A 19,056-nucleotide genomic window follows, 5' to 3' on the forward strand; every position below is an offset into this window, starting at 1 on the left:
CCGGGCACTTTCCGTTTTTGTTTTTTGCTCCCCTTCTTCCGAGAGCCGTAACTTTTTTATTTTTCCGTCAATCTTGCCATATGAGGGCTTGTTTTTTGCGGGACAAGTTGTACTTTTAAATGAAACCATACGTTTTACCATATGGTGTACTGGAAAACGGCAAAAAAATTCCAAGTGTGGAAAAACTGCAAAAAAAGTGTGATGGCACAATAGTTTTGTGGATGTTTAATTCACGGTGTTCACTATATGGTAAAACTGATGTGTGGGTATGATGCCTGAGGTCGGTGCGAGTTTGTAGACACCAAACATGCGTAGGTTTACTTGTATCTAAGGGGTTAAAAAAAATTCACAAGCTTGTTCAATAAAAGTGGCGTACGTTTTGCGCCATTTTCCCAAACCCGCAGCGTTCTCATTTTTGGGATCTATGGCTCACTGATGACTTATTTTTTGCGTCTCGAGCTGAAGTTTCTAATGGTACCATTTTTGCGCAGATGCTACGTTTTGATCGCCTGTTATTGCATTTTGCGTAAAATTTGCGGCAACCAAAAAACGTAATTTTGGCGTTTGGAATTTTTTTGCCACTACGCCGTTTACCAATCAGATTAATTGATTTTATATTTTGATAGATCGGGCATTTCTGAACGCGGCGATACCAAATATGTGTATATTTATTTATTTTTAACCCTTTAATTTTCAATGGGGTGAAAGGGGGGTGATTTGAACTTTTAGTTGTTTTTTTTTTTATTTTTTAAAACTTATTTTTAATTTTTTTTTTATTTTACTAGTCCCCCTAGGGGGCTATAGTTATCAGCAATCCGATCGCTCTTCCCTATCTGCTGATCACAGCTATACAGCTGTAAACAGCAGATACGGTCACTTCCTGCTTCCCTCTGCTTCCGAATGAAAACGAAAGTGACTAGTCGTAGCTGCAGGCGTCATCACATGACCCTGTGCTACCATGGCAACCACCGAAAGTCACGTGATCACTCTCGTGACTTCCGGTGGGGGCGGCGGTAAGTAAAAATTGTGACCGCGCGTATATACATCTCGCTGCCAGACTTTGGCAGCGAGATGTAAGGGGTTAATGTTACGGGTGGAATACGATTCCACTCGTAACATGCAGGCACACATGTCAACTGTTGAAAACAGCTGATATGTGCGACGATCGCCTCATCCTGCCCGCGGCAGGGGGCGGGGCTTAGCGGCACATGCTCCATGATGGAAAGATCCGTCAAAGGTTGTTAAGGGGTTAAAATGATTTTTTACCAAGTTTGTCATGAAAAACTTTTTCTACCAACCTACTGCTCCTAGAGTATGGATTGGCACCAACATCAGTGAATATATTTCTGTCCAGTTCTGTTTAGAATAATTGGAGGAATCACTTTCAGCATACCAAACCAGCTGCTGCCTACTAGGAAGGATTCCAGCTTTGGATGTGCTACATATTAAATGCTGAAAGGTGAGTGCATTTGCATTCAATCCAATTCAAATGACATATTAATACTATGCTTAGATAGCACAGCACATTTCTTTCCCTCAGTTCTCAGTTGGAGGTTCAGGCATATGCTCAAATGTGTGTGTATATTAACCTATCCTCCCCACTAAGAAGCCACCAGTGTCCTTGACAATATGGTTCCACTGAATCTGTTTTGGAAAATAAAAAAACTTGCAAACTTTATATGAATTACACACCATCATTACAATATGCATGTTAAGGGTATCGTAAATAGGGATGATCAAATACTTCGATTATCCGGCTTTGCGAATATTTTCCGACTACCTCGTCGCCATTCGACTATTCGATGAACAATGTAAGTCTATGGGAAGCCCGAATAGTTCCGAATAGTTGTTATTCGGGTTTCCAATAAACTTACATTGCGCATCAAATATTCGCGAATAGTTGAATAGCGGCGAAGTATTCGGAAATTATTCGTGAAGCCGGATAATCGAAGTATTCGATCACCCCTAATCGTAAACTATAATTTTAACAGATGTAATGGAGATATAAAGAGGAGGAGACTTTGTAAATGTTATATATTAGTAAGTGCCACATGACCATGTCCCTAACACAGTTGTTAAAGATAAAGTGGTCCCCTTTAATTTTGTAACACTAGAAAACATCAGTAATCTATCTTTACCTTATGATCGTAGAAGGCATCTATGAGAGTGATGAACCTGCGAGCTTGAGATCGCTTTGTCATATCGAATTGCGGGATTTGGCGAATAAAAACTGTGTCAAATTTCTTGCACATCTCAAGGTAATCACTGGCACCCAGGGGCTACAATAGAAAAAGAAACAAGTCACCAATGGGCTATTAACTTAGGTATATTTTAACATTTTGTATTCATTTAAAATATTCTGTTTCTAATAAGAAATAATTACAAAAACACCTGGTCTCATCGATAATACGAGCTTAAAAAAACAGAAGTGCCACTTTAAGTTTTCGGGCCCAGTGCAAGAGGCTCAATACTTTACTGCAGATGATGTCACTGTACGCAATGACATCACACTACATATTTTATACATACAGCATAGCACGATGTGCAATTATTCCTCCACAGCTACTGTAAAATAAAGTTAAAATCGTAAAGAGAAAAAACAAAAACGATTCAATCCAACTACTGTAGTCTAAGCGTGGTCATTAATTTAGCGTACTACATTTTGAGGCATAAACTCCCTCGTCCTTTACATTGGGTGATGAAAGGAGTGGGTAGGGAAAAGAAGCTGGGTAAAAGATTCTATAGCTTTCATCCAGTAGAATCATGGACAGAATGGGTCCATGTGTGCTTCTTTTGTTTTGTAACTAATGCCCCTAATGCTGATGAATTCAGCACTCCATCCAACTCTTGCCAGCAATCGCCGCTGGAGTACATACGGTACATTCTTATGATGTTTGTTTTTCATCTCGTGGCAATTATCACATTCCACATTCTCCATGTTAGCAATTAAAAAGAAGTAGCTTAATCCTTAATGCATCTGCTTACATTAATTATGTCTCAATACATAAACAATTAGGACTTTCTGTATTCTATTACACTGCAGCACACTCCAACCGTATGAACCTTCCCGGGTGGAAGAGAATGCAGAAAATACCCATCATCACAAACCAATACTGGGATTGGAATGATAAGTGCGTCTACACATTTACCTACAGGGTTAGGTAATATCGTTGTGATGTCCTAGTATTATTAGGATCTGTGATAAAGAGCGTTCACATAAGCATAATTGATAAGCTTCTTCATCAATGATATTCAAATTCTTGACTATATAGCATGCATACATGAGAAGACCAACTAATGTCCATTTTCTTCATTCAAGCATACAAGCTATTTGTATATTATTCATATACAAATTCTCAATCTTATTTTCAGAGTACGATGTATTGTACCATGGTTTCAACTTGAACTCCATTTATAATTTACATTTATTCATACTACATGTACATACAGCGGGAGAAATAACTATTGAAAACGTCAACAAATTTCGAAGTAGATATACATCTAAAGGTGCAGCGTTATATTTGGTTGTAAATGGCATAAGAAATCTATGCGCAGGAAAATAATTTCCTTTCTCCGAGCGCTCGTTATCTGAAAGGTCTAATTCAATTTGGACCTCACTGGTGATCCCGTAATCTGACCTTTGGATCAAAGCAGAACAGCTACAACACACTCTTCAAATCCTGAAGGTTGCGTGCGTTCCTTTTTATGAACTGTAAGTTTTAGTTTCTTCCATAAATTTTCTATTGGATTCAGGTTTAGTGATTGGCTGGGCCATTCTAGCAGCTTTATTTCCTTGGCTGTGTGTTTGGGATCATTTTCATGCTGAAATGTCCACCCTCGTTTCTTCATCATCCTGGTAGATGGCAGCAGATTTTTATCAAGAAGGTCTCTATACATTTATCTATTCATCCTTCCTTCAATCATATAAAGTTTGCCAGTGATGTATGCTGAAAAACAGCCCCACATCATGATATTCCCACCTCCAAATGTCACTGTTGGCATCGTGTTTTTGAGGTGAAATGCGGTGCCTTTTGGCCTCCAAACATGTTGTGCAATATAACATCCAAAGAGTTAAGTTTTGATCTCATCTGACCAGACTGTAGTCTCACAATATTTCACAGGCTTATCTAAATGTTGTTGAGGAAACTTTAAAATGCACTTCAACATGCTTTTTGTTCAGCAATGGAGTCTTGCGTCGTGAGCGAGCATACAGGCCATGGAGGTTGAGTGCATTACTTATTACTCTATTTGACACAATTGTGCCTGCTGATTCCAGGTCTTTCTGTAGCTCTCCACAGGAAGTTCTTGGCTCTTGGGCATCTGTTGTAATAATTCTTTTCACTCCTCTGTCTGAAATCTTGTGGCAAGCACCTGGTTGTGGGCGGTTTCTGGTGATATGATGATCTTTCCACTTCTGGATCATGGCCCCAACAGGGATTACTGGAACCTTCATTAGTTTAGAAATTCTGTAACCACTACTATCAGTATGTTTTGCAACAATAAGTTTGCGAAGGTCTTGAGACAGCTCACTGGTTTTACTCATCAGGAGATGTTTCTTGTGTGTCAACTTGGTAATGAGACACCTTTTAAAGGCCATCAATTGAACCAGCTGATATTATTTTTCACTAAGTGGCAGGATTGCTTTCTAATTACTGACAGATTTCAGCTGGTGCCATGACTTTCCAAGATTTTTTGCACCTCTCTTCATTTGTTCAATAGTTTTTCCCTGTGTAATTTCTCATTATTACACATCACTTAAATTATGGACAGTTATGGTTTGATTTATTTGGGTAAATGGGTTGTTACCTACATATGATTGGACATTTAGGTCAATAATACATTAAGAAACATATTTACTTAGAAAATGTATGTGTTCAATACTTATATTTCATCCACAGTATTGTATCAAAACTTTTCTTATACGAAAAAATATGTAAGCTGGTAAAGGCCCCATAGACATTAAATTAAAGGGAACCTGTCATGTTGTTGAAACAGGGCTCCCAACTACAATAGATCTTTATCGGTAATAGTCTTTTCATATGATTCAAAGGGACCTTTTGGACCCCCCTAGCCTCCAGGGTCAGGGTGTGATTACAACCCCTGCAGCTACCATAGTTATTCCACTGTATTCAGTCCAACCTGTGGATAATCTGGTATTAAAAAGTAGAACCTGAAAAGAATGATACATAGATTTGGCAGAAAAGATTCAGCATAACTTATACTATATTCATTGAAATCCTTGGTAACTATGCATGAGTCCAGTGGGCGGTCATATTCAGTGATTGACCGCTATCTCTGCATGCATAGTCATACAGGGAAGCCTGTCAATCACTGAATAGGACCTCCCACTGGACTCCTGTGCATACAAACATCAGGGATTTCAATTAATAAAATACAAATTTAGGTAAAACTTTTCTCACAATAATGTATATAAGCTGATTAGCTCATCTTGCTCTATAACATCCTGTCAGCAGATCATGTTTAATTTTCATATGAAAGGTTCCCTTTAAAGTTGGATCAAGAAGCTAATTTCAGCAGAACGAGACCACCTATGTGATGTATACACGAGCTTCCAAGCTCTTCAGTGACAAATCTTGTCAGGAAAAAGAAGGATCTGACAGTTTAAATTTAACCTCTCAATAATTTGTTCTTAGGAAAGAAATTGATGCCAGAGGAGGTGTCTGACACTTGCGTCCTTCACTGTCCCTACTTAGAACACATGATAAGCCTTCATGAGTGCACTTGGATTACAGTAATCTTGTGTGTACACCCAGGGCCGCCACTAGGAATTTCAGGGCCCCATACTGGTAACATTTTTGGGCCCACTTGGGACTCCCCCAGGCTCCACCCCAGCTCCACCCTCCACCCCTCAAACCTCCTACAGTTTCACTGCCCCTCTTGGAAAAACATGTGTAATATATATATTTGTCCCCCTCCTGAAATATATGTCCCTTTCTTTGTAGATATGTCCCCGTTTAGGTATATATGTCCCATCCTGGGCCCCTCCTGCAATATACATCCCCCTCCTGGGCACATTCTGGTATATACAGTGCCTTTCAAAAGTATTCGGCCCCCTTGATTTTTTCACCCTTTTCCCACATTTGAGGTTTCAAACATAAAAATAAAAATGTTAATGTTCTGGTGAATAATTAACAACAAGTGGACACAATTGTGAAGTTGAACAAAAATTTATTATTTTAAACTTTTTATAAAAATTAAATAACTGTAAATTGGGGCGTGCAATATTATTCATCCCCTGTAAGTTAATACTTTGTGGCGCCACCTTTTGCTGTGATTACAGCTGCAGTCGCTTGGGGTATGTCTCTATCAGTTTTGCACATGGAGAGACTGAAATTCTTGCCTATTCTTCCTTTATAAACAGCTGGAGCTGAGTGAGGTTGGATGGAGAGCGTTTGTGAACAGCAGTTTTCAGCTCTTTCCACAGATTCTTGATTGGGTTCAGGTCTGGACTGTGACTTGGCCATTCTAACACCTGGATACGTTTATTTGTGAACCATTCCATTGTAGATTTTGCTTTGTTTGGAATCAGTGTCTTGTTGGAAGACAAATCTCCATCCCAGCCTCAGGTCTTTTGCAGACTCTGACAGGTTTTCTTCAAGAATGGTCCTGTATTTGGCTCCATCCATCTTCCCATCAATTTTAACCATCTTCCCTGTTCCTGCTGAAGAAAAGCAGGCCCAAACCATGATGCTGCCACCACCATGTTTGACAGTGGGGATGGTGTGTTCAGGGTAATGAGCTGTGTTGCTTTTACACCAAACATATCGTTTGGTATTGTGCCCAAATAGTTTGATTTTGGTTTCATCTGATCAGAGCACCTTTTTCCACATGTTTGGTGTGTCTCCCAGGTGGCTTGTGGCAAACTTTAAACAACACTTTTTATGGATATCTTTGAGAAACAGCTTTCTTCTTGCCACTCTTCCATAAAGCCCAGATTTGTGCAGGACAGACTCTCCAACCTCAGCTGTAGATCTCTGCAGTTCATCCAGAGTGATCATGGGCCTCTTGGCTGCATCTTTGATCAGTCCTCTCCTTGTTTGAGATGAAAGTTTGGATGGACAGCTGGGTCTTGGTATATTTGCAGTGGTATGATACTCCTTCCATTTCAATATGATCGCTTGCACAGTGCTTCTTGGGATTTTTAAAGTTGTGAAAATCTTTTTGTTACCAAATCCAGCTTTAAACGTCTCCACAACAGTATCATGGACCTGCCTGTTGTGTTCCTTGGTCTTCATGATGCTCTCTGTGCTTTACACAGAACACTGAGACTATCACAGAGCAGGTGCATTTATTCGGAGACTTGATTACACACAGGTGGATTATATTTATCATCATCAGTCATTTAGAACAACATTGGATCATTCAAAGGTCCTCAATGAACTTCTGGAGTGAGTTTGCTGCACTGAATGTAAAGGGGACGAATAATATTGCACGCCCCAATTTTCAGTTATTTATTTTTTACAAAAAATTAAAATAAGCAATAAATATCGTTCAACTTCACAATTGTGTCCCACTTGTTGATTCTTCACCGTAAAATGTAATTTTTTTTATCTTTATGTTTGAAGCCTGAAATGTGGAAAAAGGTTGAAAAATTCAAGGGGGCCAAATACTTTCGCAAGGCAATGAACATTTTAGGCTTTTGACGCCATTTTCTGAGACCTGGAACATTTTCATTTTTCAGGATCTGGGGCTGTAAGCTGATGTTTTCTTGATATCATTTTTGGGTGTAGATGCGATGTTTTGATCGCCTCTTATAGCATTTTATTGTAATGTTGCGGTTGTCGTTTTCCATTTTGTTTCCCGTTACGCTGTCTACCAATAATATTTATTTTAAATTTTGATTAGATTGGGCATTTCTGAATGTGGTGATACCAAATATGTGAATTTTTTTATTGTTTTATTTTCAATGGAGAAAAGGGGGTAGCCTAAACTTGTGGGGGTTATTTCCACAGTTTTTAAAAACGTTTTTTTTTCTAATTTTTTATTGTATTTACTTGTCTCCTTATTTTTATTATTATTAATATTTATTTATAGGGCACCATTGATTCCATGGTGCTGTAAATGAGAAGGGGGTACATACAGAATACACAGACAAGCTACAATAGACAAACTGGTACAGAGGGAAGAGGACCCTGCCCTTGTGGGCTTACATTCTAAAGGATATTGGGGAGGAGACAGTAGGTGAAGCTGCGATCATCAGATCACTTGTGCTGTATATAGGAGTCCATCAGTAAATTATGACTTCCTATGAACGTCAGCTAGCAGCCAGCGTTCATAGGAAGTTCGTCATGACAGATACAGGGGTCAACTCTCATGACAACCCATCGGCACCCCGTGATCACGTCACTGGGCCGCAGATAGGTGCGAAGAGTGAAGCGTTCCCCGTCAGCGAATGTTAATCTCTGAAAGCGGGATTTAAAGAAGTTGCCCACTACTTTAACATTGATGGCACATCCTTAGGCCACGGTCTGCACTCGGCACCCCTGTCAATCAGCTGTTGTCAGGGTCAGCTGCGGTAGCAGGCAGCTGAAAATGTTCAGTTCCAAAGCTGCCCTGTCTTCTGATAGCGGCAGCTGCCTAGTACTGCACATCCTGCTTCTCTGAGAACAGCTGATCGGCGGGGGTGCTGGGTGTCGTTCCCCAGCCAGACATTGATGACCTATCCTAAGGATAGACCATCAATGTTAAAGTAGTGGGCGACTTCTTAATTGGTTAACAGCTGCAGACGGATCTCCTATCCACCTGCGGCTGTTAGAGGAACATGTCAGCTGATCAGATGAGCCGACGTGCAGGGAAAGATGCAGGCTCGGTGTGCAAGCCCGCATCAAAGGCAGGGATACATCCATGGACGTACAAGTACATGCAAGGTTGTGTAAAGGTTAAAACAAAATATAAACATCCCCCTTCCTTCATTTAATCTGCCCCCATCAAATCCTTAACCCCTTTACGACAGCCGTACGGATTAAAACGGCGGTAGAAAAGGGTACTTATTCCAATATGCAGTTTTAAAACGGCAGTCAGAAAAAAGTAAATAGCGTCCCCCAGCGTCATAAAATCTCTGGAATTTCAGCTACCGGGAGTAGCCGAGACCCTGGAGATCATGATTCTGGCCATTTTTTTCCTGTCCCTGGTCACGTGATCATCAGTACACACCGTGTAACCGTGATGACGTGACAGTAAATAGCGGGCACTGGTAAAAAATGATTTAACTCCCACCTGGCATGATCAAACATGTCAGATGGGAGATAAATGTCCGCCCCCGGTCCCCTCCGGTCCCTCGGTGTCGCCAAAGTACCCCCCGACCCCCTGTCGATAATCCAAGATGGCAGCGCGTACGACCAGTGCGCCTGCCGTATTCATCCTCCTCCTCTGATTTCTGTCGCAAGTGCCATGACAGATGCCACAGAAAACTCTTACCCAGGTTCAACTAGGTCACCCCCTATAAAGCCCCCCCCCCCCACTGTTCCCCGGTACCTTGTACAGAGTGGCTGTCAGCCGGCTTCCTGTGTTCAGTGACGCTGAGCTTGCTGCACACACACTGTTGCGCTGTGGACCTGGGGAGAGTGGGTGCATCCATATTCCTCACATGGAAGATCTACTCATCTAGAAAATGGGAGATACATTCCCTGAGCGTGCCTCTCATATTCTGGAATGAGGTTACTGCAGGACACTGTGCCCTCCATTGGACTCGGGCAGTGCAAGTGCAGTATTCTCAGGTCAGTGCAGCCACACTCCTCACATGGAGGGTCTGCACTCCTAGAAAATGGGGGACGCATTCACTTAGCGTATCCCCATATTCTGGAAGGTCCAGAATTGTCGTGGGACCTCCAAAATGGATTACGGTGGACCGGATATTTTTTTCTTTTCAATAAATTGGTGAAACAGGGAATGTGTTGTGGATTGTTTTTTCAAATACATTTTTTTGTCATCTTTATTTTTTTTTTTTTTTTTATTACTGACAGTGATCTCGGGTATCTGACAGACGCCGTGACATCACTAACCCCAGGGCTTGATGCCAGGTGACATTACACAGCTGGTATCAACCCCTTATATTACCCTGTTTGCCACCGCACCAGGGCAAAGGGTGAGCTGGGGCAGCTGTGGCCTGCTACTTTTAGGCTGGGAAGAGCCAATTAACCATGGCTCTTCCCACCCTGAGAATACCAGACTCCAGCTGTCTGCTTCAACTTGGTTGGTGATCCAATTAGGTGGGACCCCATGGTTTTTGTATTGTTTTTAATTATTTATAAATAATTAGAATAAAAAAAAAAGCCTGGGGTGCCCTCCTTTTTGGATCACCAACCAAGGTGAAACTGTCAGCTGTAGTCTGAGCAGCCTTCTGCTTTACCCTAGCTGGCTACCAAAAAAAAGAGGGAATCCCACGTCGTTTTTTATTATTTATTTACTTTTTAGCTAAATACAAGGCTAAGCACTCTTTAGTGCCAGAAGAAAGTGACTAAAGGGCGCCAAATTGGAAAATGCAGGAGGGTGGGACATTATATATATGTTTGACATCCATCCATCCATTCTAGCTTTTTAGGCTGTGTGCCCATGATCAGGGTTTGCAGCGTTTTGGACACAGAGTGTTTTCACTGCGTCCATAACACTGCGTTGTACTGTACAAGTGCAGTGTAAGGATTTTTAAAAAACCTCCTGCCCACTGTGCTTTTCTCAGCAGCATAAACTGACCTGTGGCATGGCTTCCTGAGCCTCAGCATGTCAACTTGTGGTGTGGAGACTAGAGTGTTCTCTGCAGGGAGAATAGAGCTAAACTCCGCAGCAGCCCGAACCTGGATTGTGGGTATGGGGGAGCTGCGCTCTCCTGTGGACAACACTCACATCTCTGCAGGAGGGCTGGCACTGTGTGCGAGACGCAGTGTCATCGGTTCATGGGCACATAGCCTAAGAGTGAGAAATTTGAATACAGAGCAACATTTTTGTGATGCCCCTGTGGGTTCAAAAGGCTCACTATACCCCTGAATAAAATCTTTGAGGGGTCTAGGTTCCAAAATGGGGTCACTTGTGGCGGTTTATGATTTATAGGTACCCTAGGGGCCCTGCAAATGTGACATGGTAACCGCAATTTTATTTCGACTGTTCCAAAATTCAAATGGTGCTCCTTCCATTTCAAGCCCTACCGTTTGTCCAAACAGAGGTTTTTGACCACATTTGGGGTATCCCTGCGCTCATAAGAAATTGGATAACAGTGTAGGATCCAAGTTTTGGTGTTGCCTCTTGAAAAAGTGAGAAATTTGGTGCTAAAGCAACATTTTTGTGAAAAAAAAAATGAAAATTTTCAATATGGCGACCAAAGGTTTTCAAATTCTGTGAAGTACTCGTGGATTCAAAATGCTCACTATACCCTGCATAAAATCCTTGAGGGGGTCTAGCTTCTAGAATGGGGTCACTTTTGGGGGAGTTCCACTGTTTAGGCACCTCAGAGGCTCTCCAAACGTGACATGGTGTCCGCTAGTGATTCCAGCCAATTTTGCAGTCAAATGGCACGCCTTCACTTCCGAGTGCTCCCGTGCGCCAAAACAGTTGATTTCCACCACATATGAGGTATCAGCACACTCAGGAGAAATAGGGAAATACATTTTTTGGTGCATTTTTCCTCATTACCCTTGTGAATAAAAAGCTATCTGGTTGAAGTAACACTTTTGTGGTACACATTTTTTTTTATTTTCACAGCTCAACGTCTGCGAAGCCCCTGGGGGTTTAAAGTTCTCACCAAACATCTAGATAAATTCCTTGAAGGGTCTAGTTTCCAAAATAATGTCACTTGTGGGGGGGTTTCTGCTGTTTAGGTAGCTTAGGGGCCCTACATATGCAACATGGTACCTGCAATCTATTTCAGCCAAATTTGCTTTCCAAAATTCAAATATTGCTCCTTCTGTTCCGGGCCCTCCCATTTGTCCAAACTAAGGTTTCAGACCACATGTGGGGTATTAGCGCGCTCATAGAAAATGGGTAAAACATTTTGGGGTCCATTTTGTTGTGTTATTTCTTTTAAAAGTGAATACATTTGGTGTAGAGGAACATTTTTAGGTAAAATGATATTTTTTTTTCCTTCCACATCGCTTTAGTTCCTGTGAAGCACCTGAAGGGTTAATACACTTCTTGGATGTGGTTTTGAGTACTTTGAGGGGTGCAGTTTTTAGAATGGCGTCACCTATGTGTATTTTCTGTCACCTAGGCTTCTCAAAGTCAATTCCAATGTGATGTGGGGAAATGTAATTTATTAACTATTTTGTGTGACATAACTCTCTGGTTTAAGGGCATAAAAATTAAAAGTTTGAAAATTGCGAAATTTTAAATTTTTTATCAAATTTACAATTTTTTCCACAAATAAAAGCAAAAACGATCATCCTAAATTTACCACTATCATTAAGTACAATATGTCACGAAAAAAACCCATCTCAGAATCACTGGGATTCGTTGAAGTGTTCCAGAGTTATAAACAGTGAAAGCGACACTGGTCAGAATTGCAAATAATGGTCTGGTCATTACGTACAAAACTGTCTTTAAGGGGTTAAATCTCTGAGGATTTTATATATATATATATATATATATATATATATATATATATATATATATATATATATTATATATATATATATACACACCTAAAAGGCAAAAGTTAGAAGGCACACATTTCCTTTAGATTTTAGGCAATGAAATAATACATTTTTATATTTTACATTTGGCCATACCAAAAACAGTGCTCACAAGCAGAAAGGGTTGCACTGGGCCCAGACATATACTGAAGATCAAAGTTAGCGAACAACATACAATTTCCTAAATGTTAAGGTTATTGTGTAGTTGTATGTGATTATAGAGTGTGTCCACCCATATCCTGGCCACTGCCATTAACATGAGAATGGCAGCAGCTATAGGAATAGAAGTGGTGTCTAGGTATAGTAAAGTAGCCATGGGCTACGCAATGAAACCACCTATAGCGCTACCTGGTGGAAAACAACGGAGTTAGCATTTTTATTTCGAAAACGGAACGAGATAGAGAAAAAAAGTGAAATAAAAAATTGTAGGGCATCACCAATTCAATACGAATCGACACCTTACATACAGAAATGCTATGATATGAAACCCATGACCCCCCAAAACATTGAATGCTGGTCACGCATATAGTGCTCATTTAACTTTGATGCTCAAAGTGACCACCGTCAGCTGCAATGCACATCTGGACTCTGGACAGCATACTGTATCATGCTGCACATTGTGCAATATGGTAGGTGACACATTTGCACAAGCATCAGTGATAAGTTGTCGTAGGTCCTGCAATGTTGGTGGAGGGGTCGCATACACCTGCTGTTTGATGTGACCTTACAGAAAGAAGTCCAATGGGGTCAGGTCAGGTGAGCGTGGAGGCCACTCCACGCAGCCACCATACCCAACTTCTAGGAAGGTCTCCATGAGGTATCGCTTCACGTCCGCAGCCTTGTGAGTTTTATATGTTCTAATCATAGCATTTCTGTATGTAAGGTGTCTATTCGTATTGAATTGATAATTCCCTACAACTTTGTAAGTCACTTTTTTTCTCTATCTCATTCCGTTTTCGAGATAAAAATGCTAACTCCGTTGTTTTCCACCAGGTGGCGCTATAGGTGATTTCATTGCGTAGCGCATGGCTACTTTACTATACCTAGACACCACTTCTATGCCTATAGCTGCCGCCGTTCTCATGTTAATGGCGGTAGACAGGATATGGGTGGACACACTGTATACTAACATGAATAAACAAGCAGTATTTTAATCTTATTTCATAAATAGAATTTATTCTAAAGCACGTAATAAAAATATAAATGAGAGAAATGAAAAAACACTGATCAAATTTAGAGAACACTTTCAAATACCTGCAAGTTATTGGTCTTAATCTGGCACCTGGTGCTAATTTCCTTAATTATCTGTCAAACCCCATTTACCTGACAGCCTAACTTTCCAGTTTGCACTAACTTTGCAAAAATGTGCAGGTTGTCCAGATGAAGGCCAAAGAGGTGACCCTATCAGTAAGAGAAGCTGGTCATTCCAAGTCTGTGATTTTGAGAATATTGCTTCTGTACAACATCACAAATTCTTTCAAGCGCTCCAAGACGGTTGGTCGCCCTTGAAAGACAAATGCAAGAGAGACCACGATAATGTGGAGAATCTCCATGGGTAATCGTTTCAACACTGCAGCTGGAATTGCTTGTCAGTTCAGCACTGAACAGGGTAAGGATCTGCTGTCTCATCATATATTTTCACGATTTTTAAGAGCATTTGGACGGATGACCTCTCTGCAGTGACCAAACCTCTCATTAGTAGAAAGAATCAAAAGGAGCATGTTATGTGGACAGAGGAGAAGTAGTCCACAGTTCATTTTTGTGATGAAAGCAAGTTTTATTTGGGTCTGATGGAAAACATTATGTCCAGCGAGAAACTGGGGAAAGATTGAACCCAAAGTGTGTTAAGAAGTCAGTGAAAGGTGGTGGAGGAAGTGCCATAGTTTGGGGATTGTTTTCTACAGCAGGAGTTGGACCTCTCATACAGCTACATGGCAGAGTGAATGAAAGTGTATATTTGAAATTTCTTCAACAACACATGATTCCTTACTTGCGTTCATCACTCAATCATGAGTTCCTTGAAACAGAAAACATTGAAAAATGAAATGGCCAATCTAGAGTCCTGATCTAAACCTAATAGAATACCTCTGGAAAGTCTTTAGTGACAAACGTATGGCCAAGAAACCCACAACAGTCAAAGAACAGTGGGATAGACTGGAAGAAGAGTGGACCAAAATCACAGCAATATGAAAGAACTAGATGGTGGCCCGATTCTAACGCATCGGGTATTCTAGAATTTATTGTGTAGTTAATGTATGATTTTTGTTATATATATATATGTATAAATGTTGTTGTGTGTAGTTACCAAGTGTTTGTGTAGGGCGCTGTAAATGTTCTGGGTGTTGTCTGGGTGTGGGGTGTGTGAGAGCAGTGTTGTTTGTGTGTTGCATTGTGTGTGTTGCGTTGTTTGTGGAGCGCTGTGTGTCTGCAGCGTTGTGTGTGTGTGGTGCTGTGTGGGTGCGTGTGTGTGTTTTGGGGGAGGTATGTTTTGTGCAGTGTGTGTGTGTTGGAGGAGTAGTCCTGGGGAGCGAGGAGTATAATAGGAGGAGTAGTCCTGGGAAGAGAGGAGTATAATAGGAGGAGTAGTCCTGGGGTGAGAGGAGTATAATAGGAGGAGTAGTCCTGGGGAGAGAGGAGTATAATAGGAGGAGTAGTCCTGTGGAGAGAGGAGTATAATAGGAGGAGTAGTCCTGGGGGGAGAGGAGTATAATAGGAGGAGTAGTCCTGGGGGAAGAGGAGGATAATAGGAGGAGTAGTCCTGAGGGGAGAGGAGTATAATAGAAGGAGCAGTCCTGGCGGGAGAGGAGTCTAATAGGAGGAGTAGTCCTGGAGGTGATGAGTATAATAGGAGGAGTAGTCCTGGGGGGAGAGGAGGATAACAGGAAGAGAAGTCCTGGGGGAGAGGAGTATAATAGAAGGAGCAGTCCTGGGGGGAGGGGAGTATAATAGTAGTAGTCCTGGGGGAGGAGTCTAATAGGAGGAGTAGTCCTGGGGGGAGAGGAGTATAATAGGAAGAGTAGTCTTGGGGGGAGGTGTCTAATAGGTGGAGTAGTCCTGGGGGGAGGTGTCTAATAGGTGGAGTAGTCCTGGGGGAGGTGTATAGGTGCCCAATGTGTGCAGGGGCGTAGCTGAGCGGACAAAGCGTGCGGGGGGCGTGGCCGAGTGGGCAGAGTGTGCGGGGGGCGTGGGCTAGCGGGCACAGTGTGAGGGGGAGTGGCCTAGCGGGCACAGTGTGAGGGGGAGTGGCCTAGCGGGCACAGTGTGCAGGGGGTGTTGGCGAGCTGAGCGGCCAATGCGTGCAGGGGCGTGACGGAGCCGAGCAGCCAATGCGTGCGGGGGGCGTGGCCGGGCCGAGCGGCTAATGCGACGGTTGTCACTGTAATGACGTCATTTTGGAGCAAGACAGACAGACAGACAGAATAAGGCAATTATATATATAGAAGATAGTGATGTCCTGTGACCGCAGATGTGCTGACGTCATTCAAGGCAAAGCCCTGTGCACTTCCCACTGATTGGTGACTGTTGTTACTTTCAGAAAATTTTGTTATAATTTTTCTCTGTTCTACAGTCATTGTTGTTCTCTAATTATGATCATCAGGTTTTGGGCAAAATAAAGGTTTTATGATAAACTTTGGATCTTTTGTAAAACACTGTTCTAGTGGCATGGTGTACCCCTTACAAAAAAACCTTCAAATGTTGATCAATGTAGATTACATTATTTCTGAAAAAAAGCAATTGATTATACATTGTTCTCGAATTTTGATCTCCAGTGTATATGAAGACTAATTTTCAAACAGTCGTTTTTACTGATGAGTTCCGTGCAACCCTGGATGGTACAAATGGATGGAAAAGTGGATCATTGGTGGATGACTGACCACCATGTCCCAACAATGCTGCGATGTCAGCAAAGCGGTGGTGAAGTCAAGTTTTGGGCTAGAATCATGAAGAAAAATCTGGTAGAACCATGCTATTCATAACAAAATCATACTGCAAAGCATATTTCAAGCAGAAACTATCCAAAAAAAATCACAAGTTCAATGAATGCAAGAATTGCGAAGGTAATTTCAAAAGATGGGATCCTACGTGAAATGTAACTTGGTCTGTTAAGATGTTCCTCTGCGCCTCTGACACTGGGTGCAAGGCATCATGAAATGTGAAGATTACCAAAGCATTTTGGGTCGCAATACTCCGTGTCAGAAAGCTGGATTTGCGTCCTAGGTCATGAGTCTTTCAGTAGGACAATGACCTGAAACATACTTCAAGAAGCACCCAGAAATGGATGAAAACAAAGCGTAGGAGAGTTCTGAAGTGGTCAGGAATCAATCTGGATCTAAATACTATTGAACACCTGTGGAGAGATCTTAAAATTGCTGTTGGGAGAAGGCACCCTCAAAAAAATAAAAAGAGACCTCCACTTTGCAAAAGAAGAGTGATCCAAAATTCCAGCTGAGAGGTGTAAGAAGCTTGTTAATGGTTATAGGAAGTGAATGCTTGCAGTTATTTATTCCAAAGGATGTGCAACCAAATATTAAGTTGAGAGTGCCAAGAATTTTGGCCAAGCCATTTTTGAAGTTTTTTTGTAAAATATTGTCCAATTTGTTTTTTCTTTCTCAGTTTTTTAGGTTGTCCCAATAGACCCAACGGAAATAAACATGTATATAACAAAACATGTGGAATTGCAATAATTTTCTACTTATGAGTGGTCACCATGGGTTTAACATTATGTGCACACTGGTCAAATGGATTTATGTATTTACTTGAATAAAATAATTGTTGTTAGAGGATAATTATACAGAAGAGTGAATAATCTGGGTGGTAATGCAACATGTTTTTGTTCAATGTTTATGAGACATGTTCATTGATGTTCACAAAAACAACAACAAAAAATATGGTTATAGGTGTATTAACTTGTTTCTAGATGCCGGGGCACTTACACGGTCACAGAGTTCCTCAAATGTGCAGTCAGCAATGGATCCACAGGCTTTGCTCAGCTTCAGCTCCCTGCCCTGCACTTTCAGAATCCTTGGTCTTGTTACTATGGAAACAGGAACAAAAGCTCAGTCTTGTCTGGATAATTACCCTAAAATTCATCCCTTACAGCTAGGAAACGCATAGCTTGATGAATAATAGCACATGATTCAACACGTAAATTAGACAAAATGCTGATACAATGACTGCCACTTCAGTGTGGCATCAACCCATAGACAGCAATGGAACTTATTAATTGGTCAGTAGAGATTGGGCATTGTGTTTTAAATGTGTTCTCTTTCAAGAGAAATTAACTTACGTACCATCATTTTGTTTCTGAGCCAGCTCATCAAACAACTTATCCATGACAGACTCCACATCAGCTTCACTTGTGCTGGAAAGAAAAAAAAAAAAAGAATAGCATGTGAGATTAATAACACTCAAAGCCGGCATCTAACAGCTGCCCGCCACATCTTAGCTTCTTACCCATGCACCTATGTATCTAGATTCAGGAGGATGTTGTGCTCTAAACACAAACATTACTTTTACAATAGAAGACAAGACTGGGAACATTAACTCGCTTAGAGATGATTTCGCCTTATTTGCATACATCTAAAGACTCAATGGACGTCTAGAAATGAGCCCATGTCGGCACAACAAAGCCGGTTATGCTTTGTAGCTTGGGTTTGCATGCAAAGCCAAGACAAACCATGGAATGACAAATGTCTTTACTCTGTATAAATCTGGGGTATACTACTTAAATGGGAAATATGTGCTGGTAATTTCAGAGAAGAGAGAGTTTCCTACGAGTAGTTCAAAATGGACCCCCTCCAGGTGCAAGTTCAGGTCATCCCAGGACAAGTGTGTTTGGAGCGTTTCACCCACCCCTTTCTATCCTGTGAAGAAAGAAGAACTTCACAACTCTGTACCTTCTGTGTCTGCGAATATTATGGTATATAGAAAGGTTGTTCTCTGTGTTGGGAAAAGATGGAGGCACCTTTTTGGCAAAGGCTAAATTAGTGCTGCAGCCCCTACATTGTTAGGAGTGGGCTGAGATCTTAGAGACCGGACCCTACTGATCCTAAAGTCCTAGGAGTTTCTTAGAGACAGTGTAGACCCAAACAATTCCAATTGAATAACAATTAAAAAAGGAGCATATTAAGAGTGTTCCACTTTGCAGATTTTACTTGTTACCTAAAATGGGGCCAAAATTAATTTTTGCATTTGGTTTTCATTAAAAATGTTGTACAGTATGTCTTCTATAGCCTCTGTGCTGAACTGCCTTTTGCTGACTGATGTGTATAAATATGTGACTCTTCAGATTTTGTGTTATACCATGCCTGATGAAGAGACCTGAGTAGTCTGGAAAGCTTGATATTATTACCATCTTTTCAGTTACCCATTAAAAAGGTATCAACCACTGAGGACTCTCAGTTCTTTTAAACAAACT

The 19,056-nt window shown here is 41.2% G+C and overlaps 1 protein-coding gene across 1 annotated transcript in view; it reads right to left on the reverse strand.

Moving 5' to 3' along the window:
• Nucleotides 1-19,056, reverse strand: part of AFG1L (AFG1 like ATPase) — a 172,858-nt gene that overhangs the window by 13,859 nt on the left and 139,943 nt on the right. Inside the window, exons 9-11 of the mRNA XM_075340067.1 lie at nt 17,930-18,000; nt 17,573-17,673; nt 2,139-2,279 (exon numbers count right to left, since the gene is read on the reverse strand). Of these exons, the coding sequence (XP_075196182.1) occupies nt 2,139-2,279; nt 17,573-17,673; nt 17,930-18,000 (313 nt within the window). The remainder of the gene's footprint in view (nt 1-2,138; nt 2,280-17,572; nt 17,674-17,929; nt 18,001-19,056) is intronic.

The sequence above is a fragment of the Anomaloglossus baeobatrachus genome, chromosome 3 (assembly GCF_048569485.1).
Source record: "Anomaloglossus baeobatrachus isolate aAnoBae1 chromosome 3, aAnoBae1.hap1, whole genome shotgun sequence".
NCBI classification, from domain to species: domain Eukaryota; kingdom Metazoa; phylum Chordata; class Amphibia; order Anura; family Aromobatidae; genus Anomaloglossus; species Anomaloglossus baeobatrachus.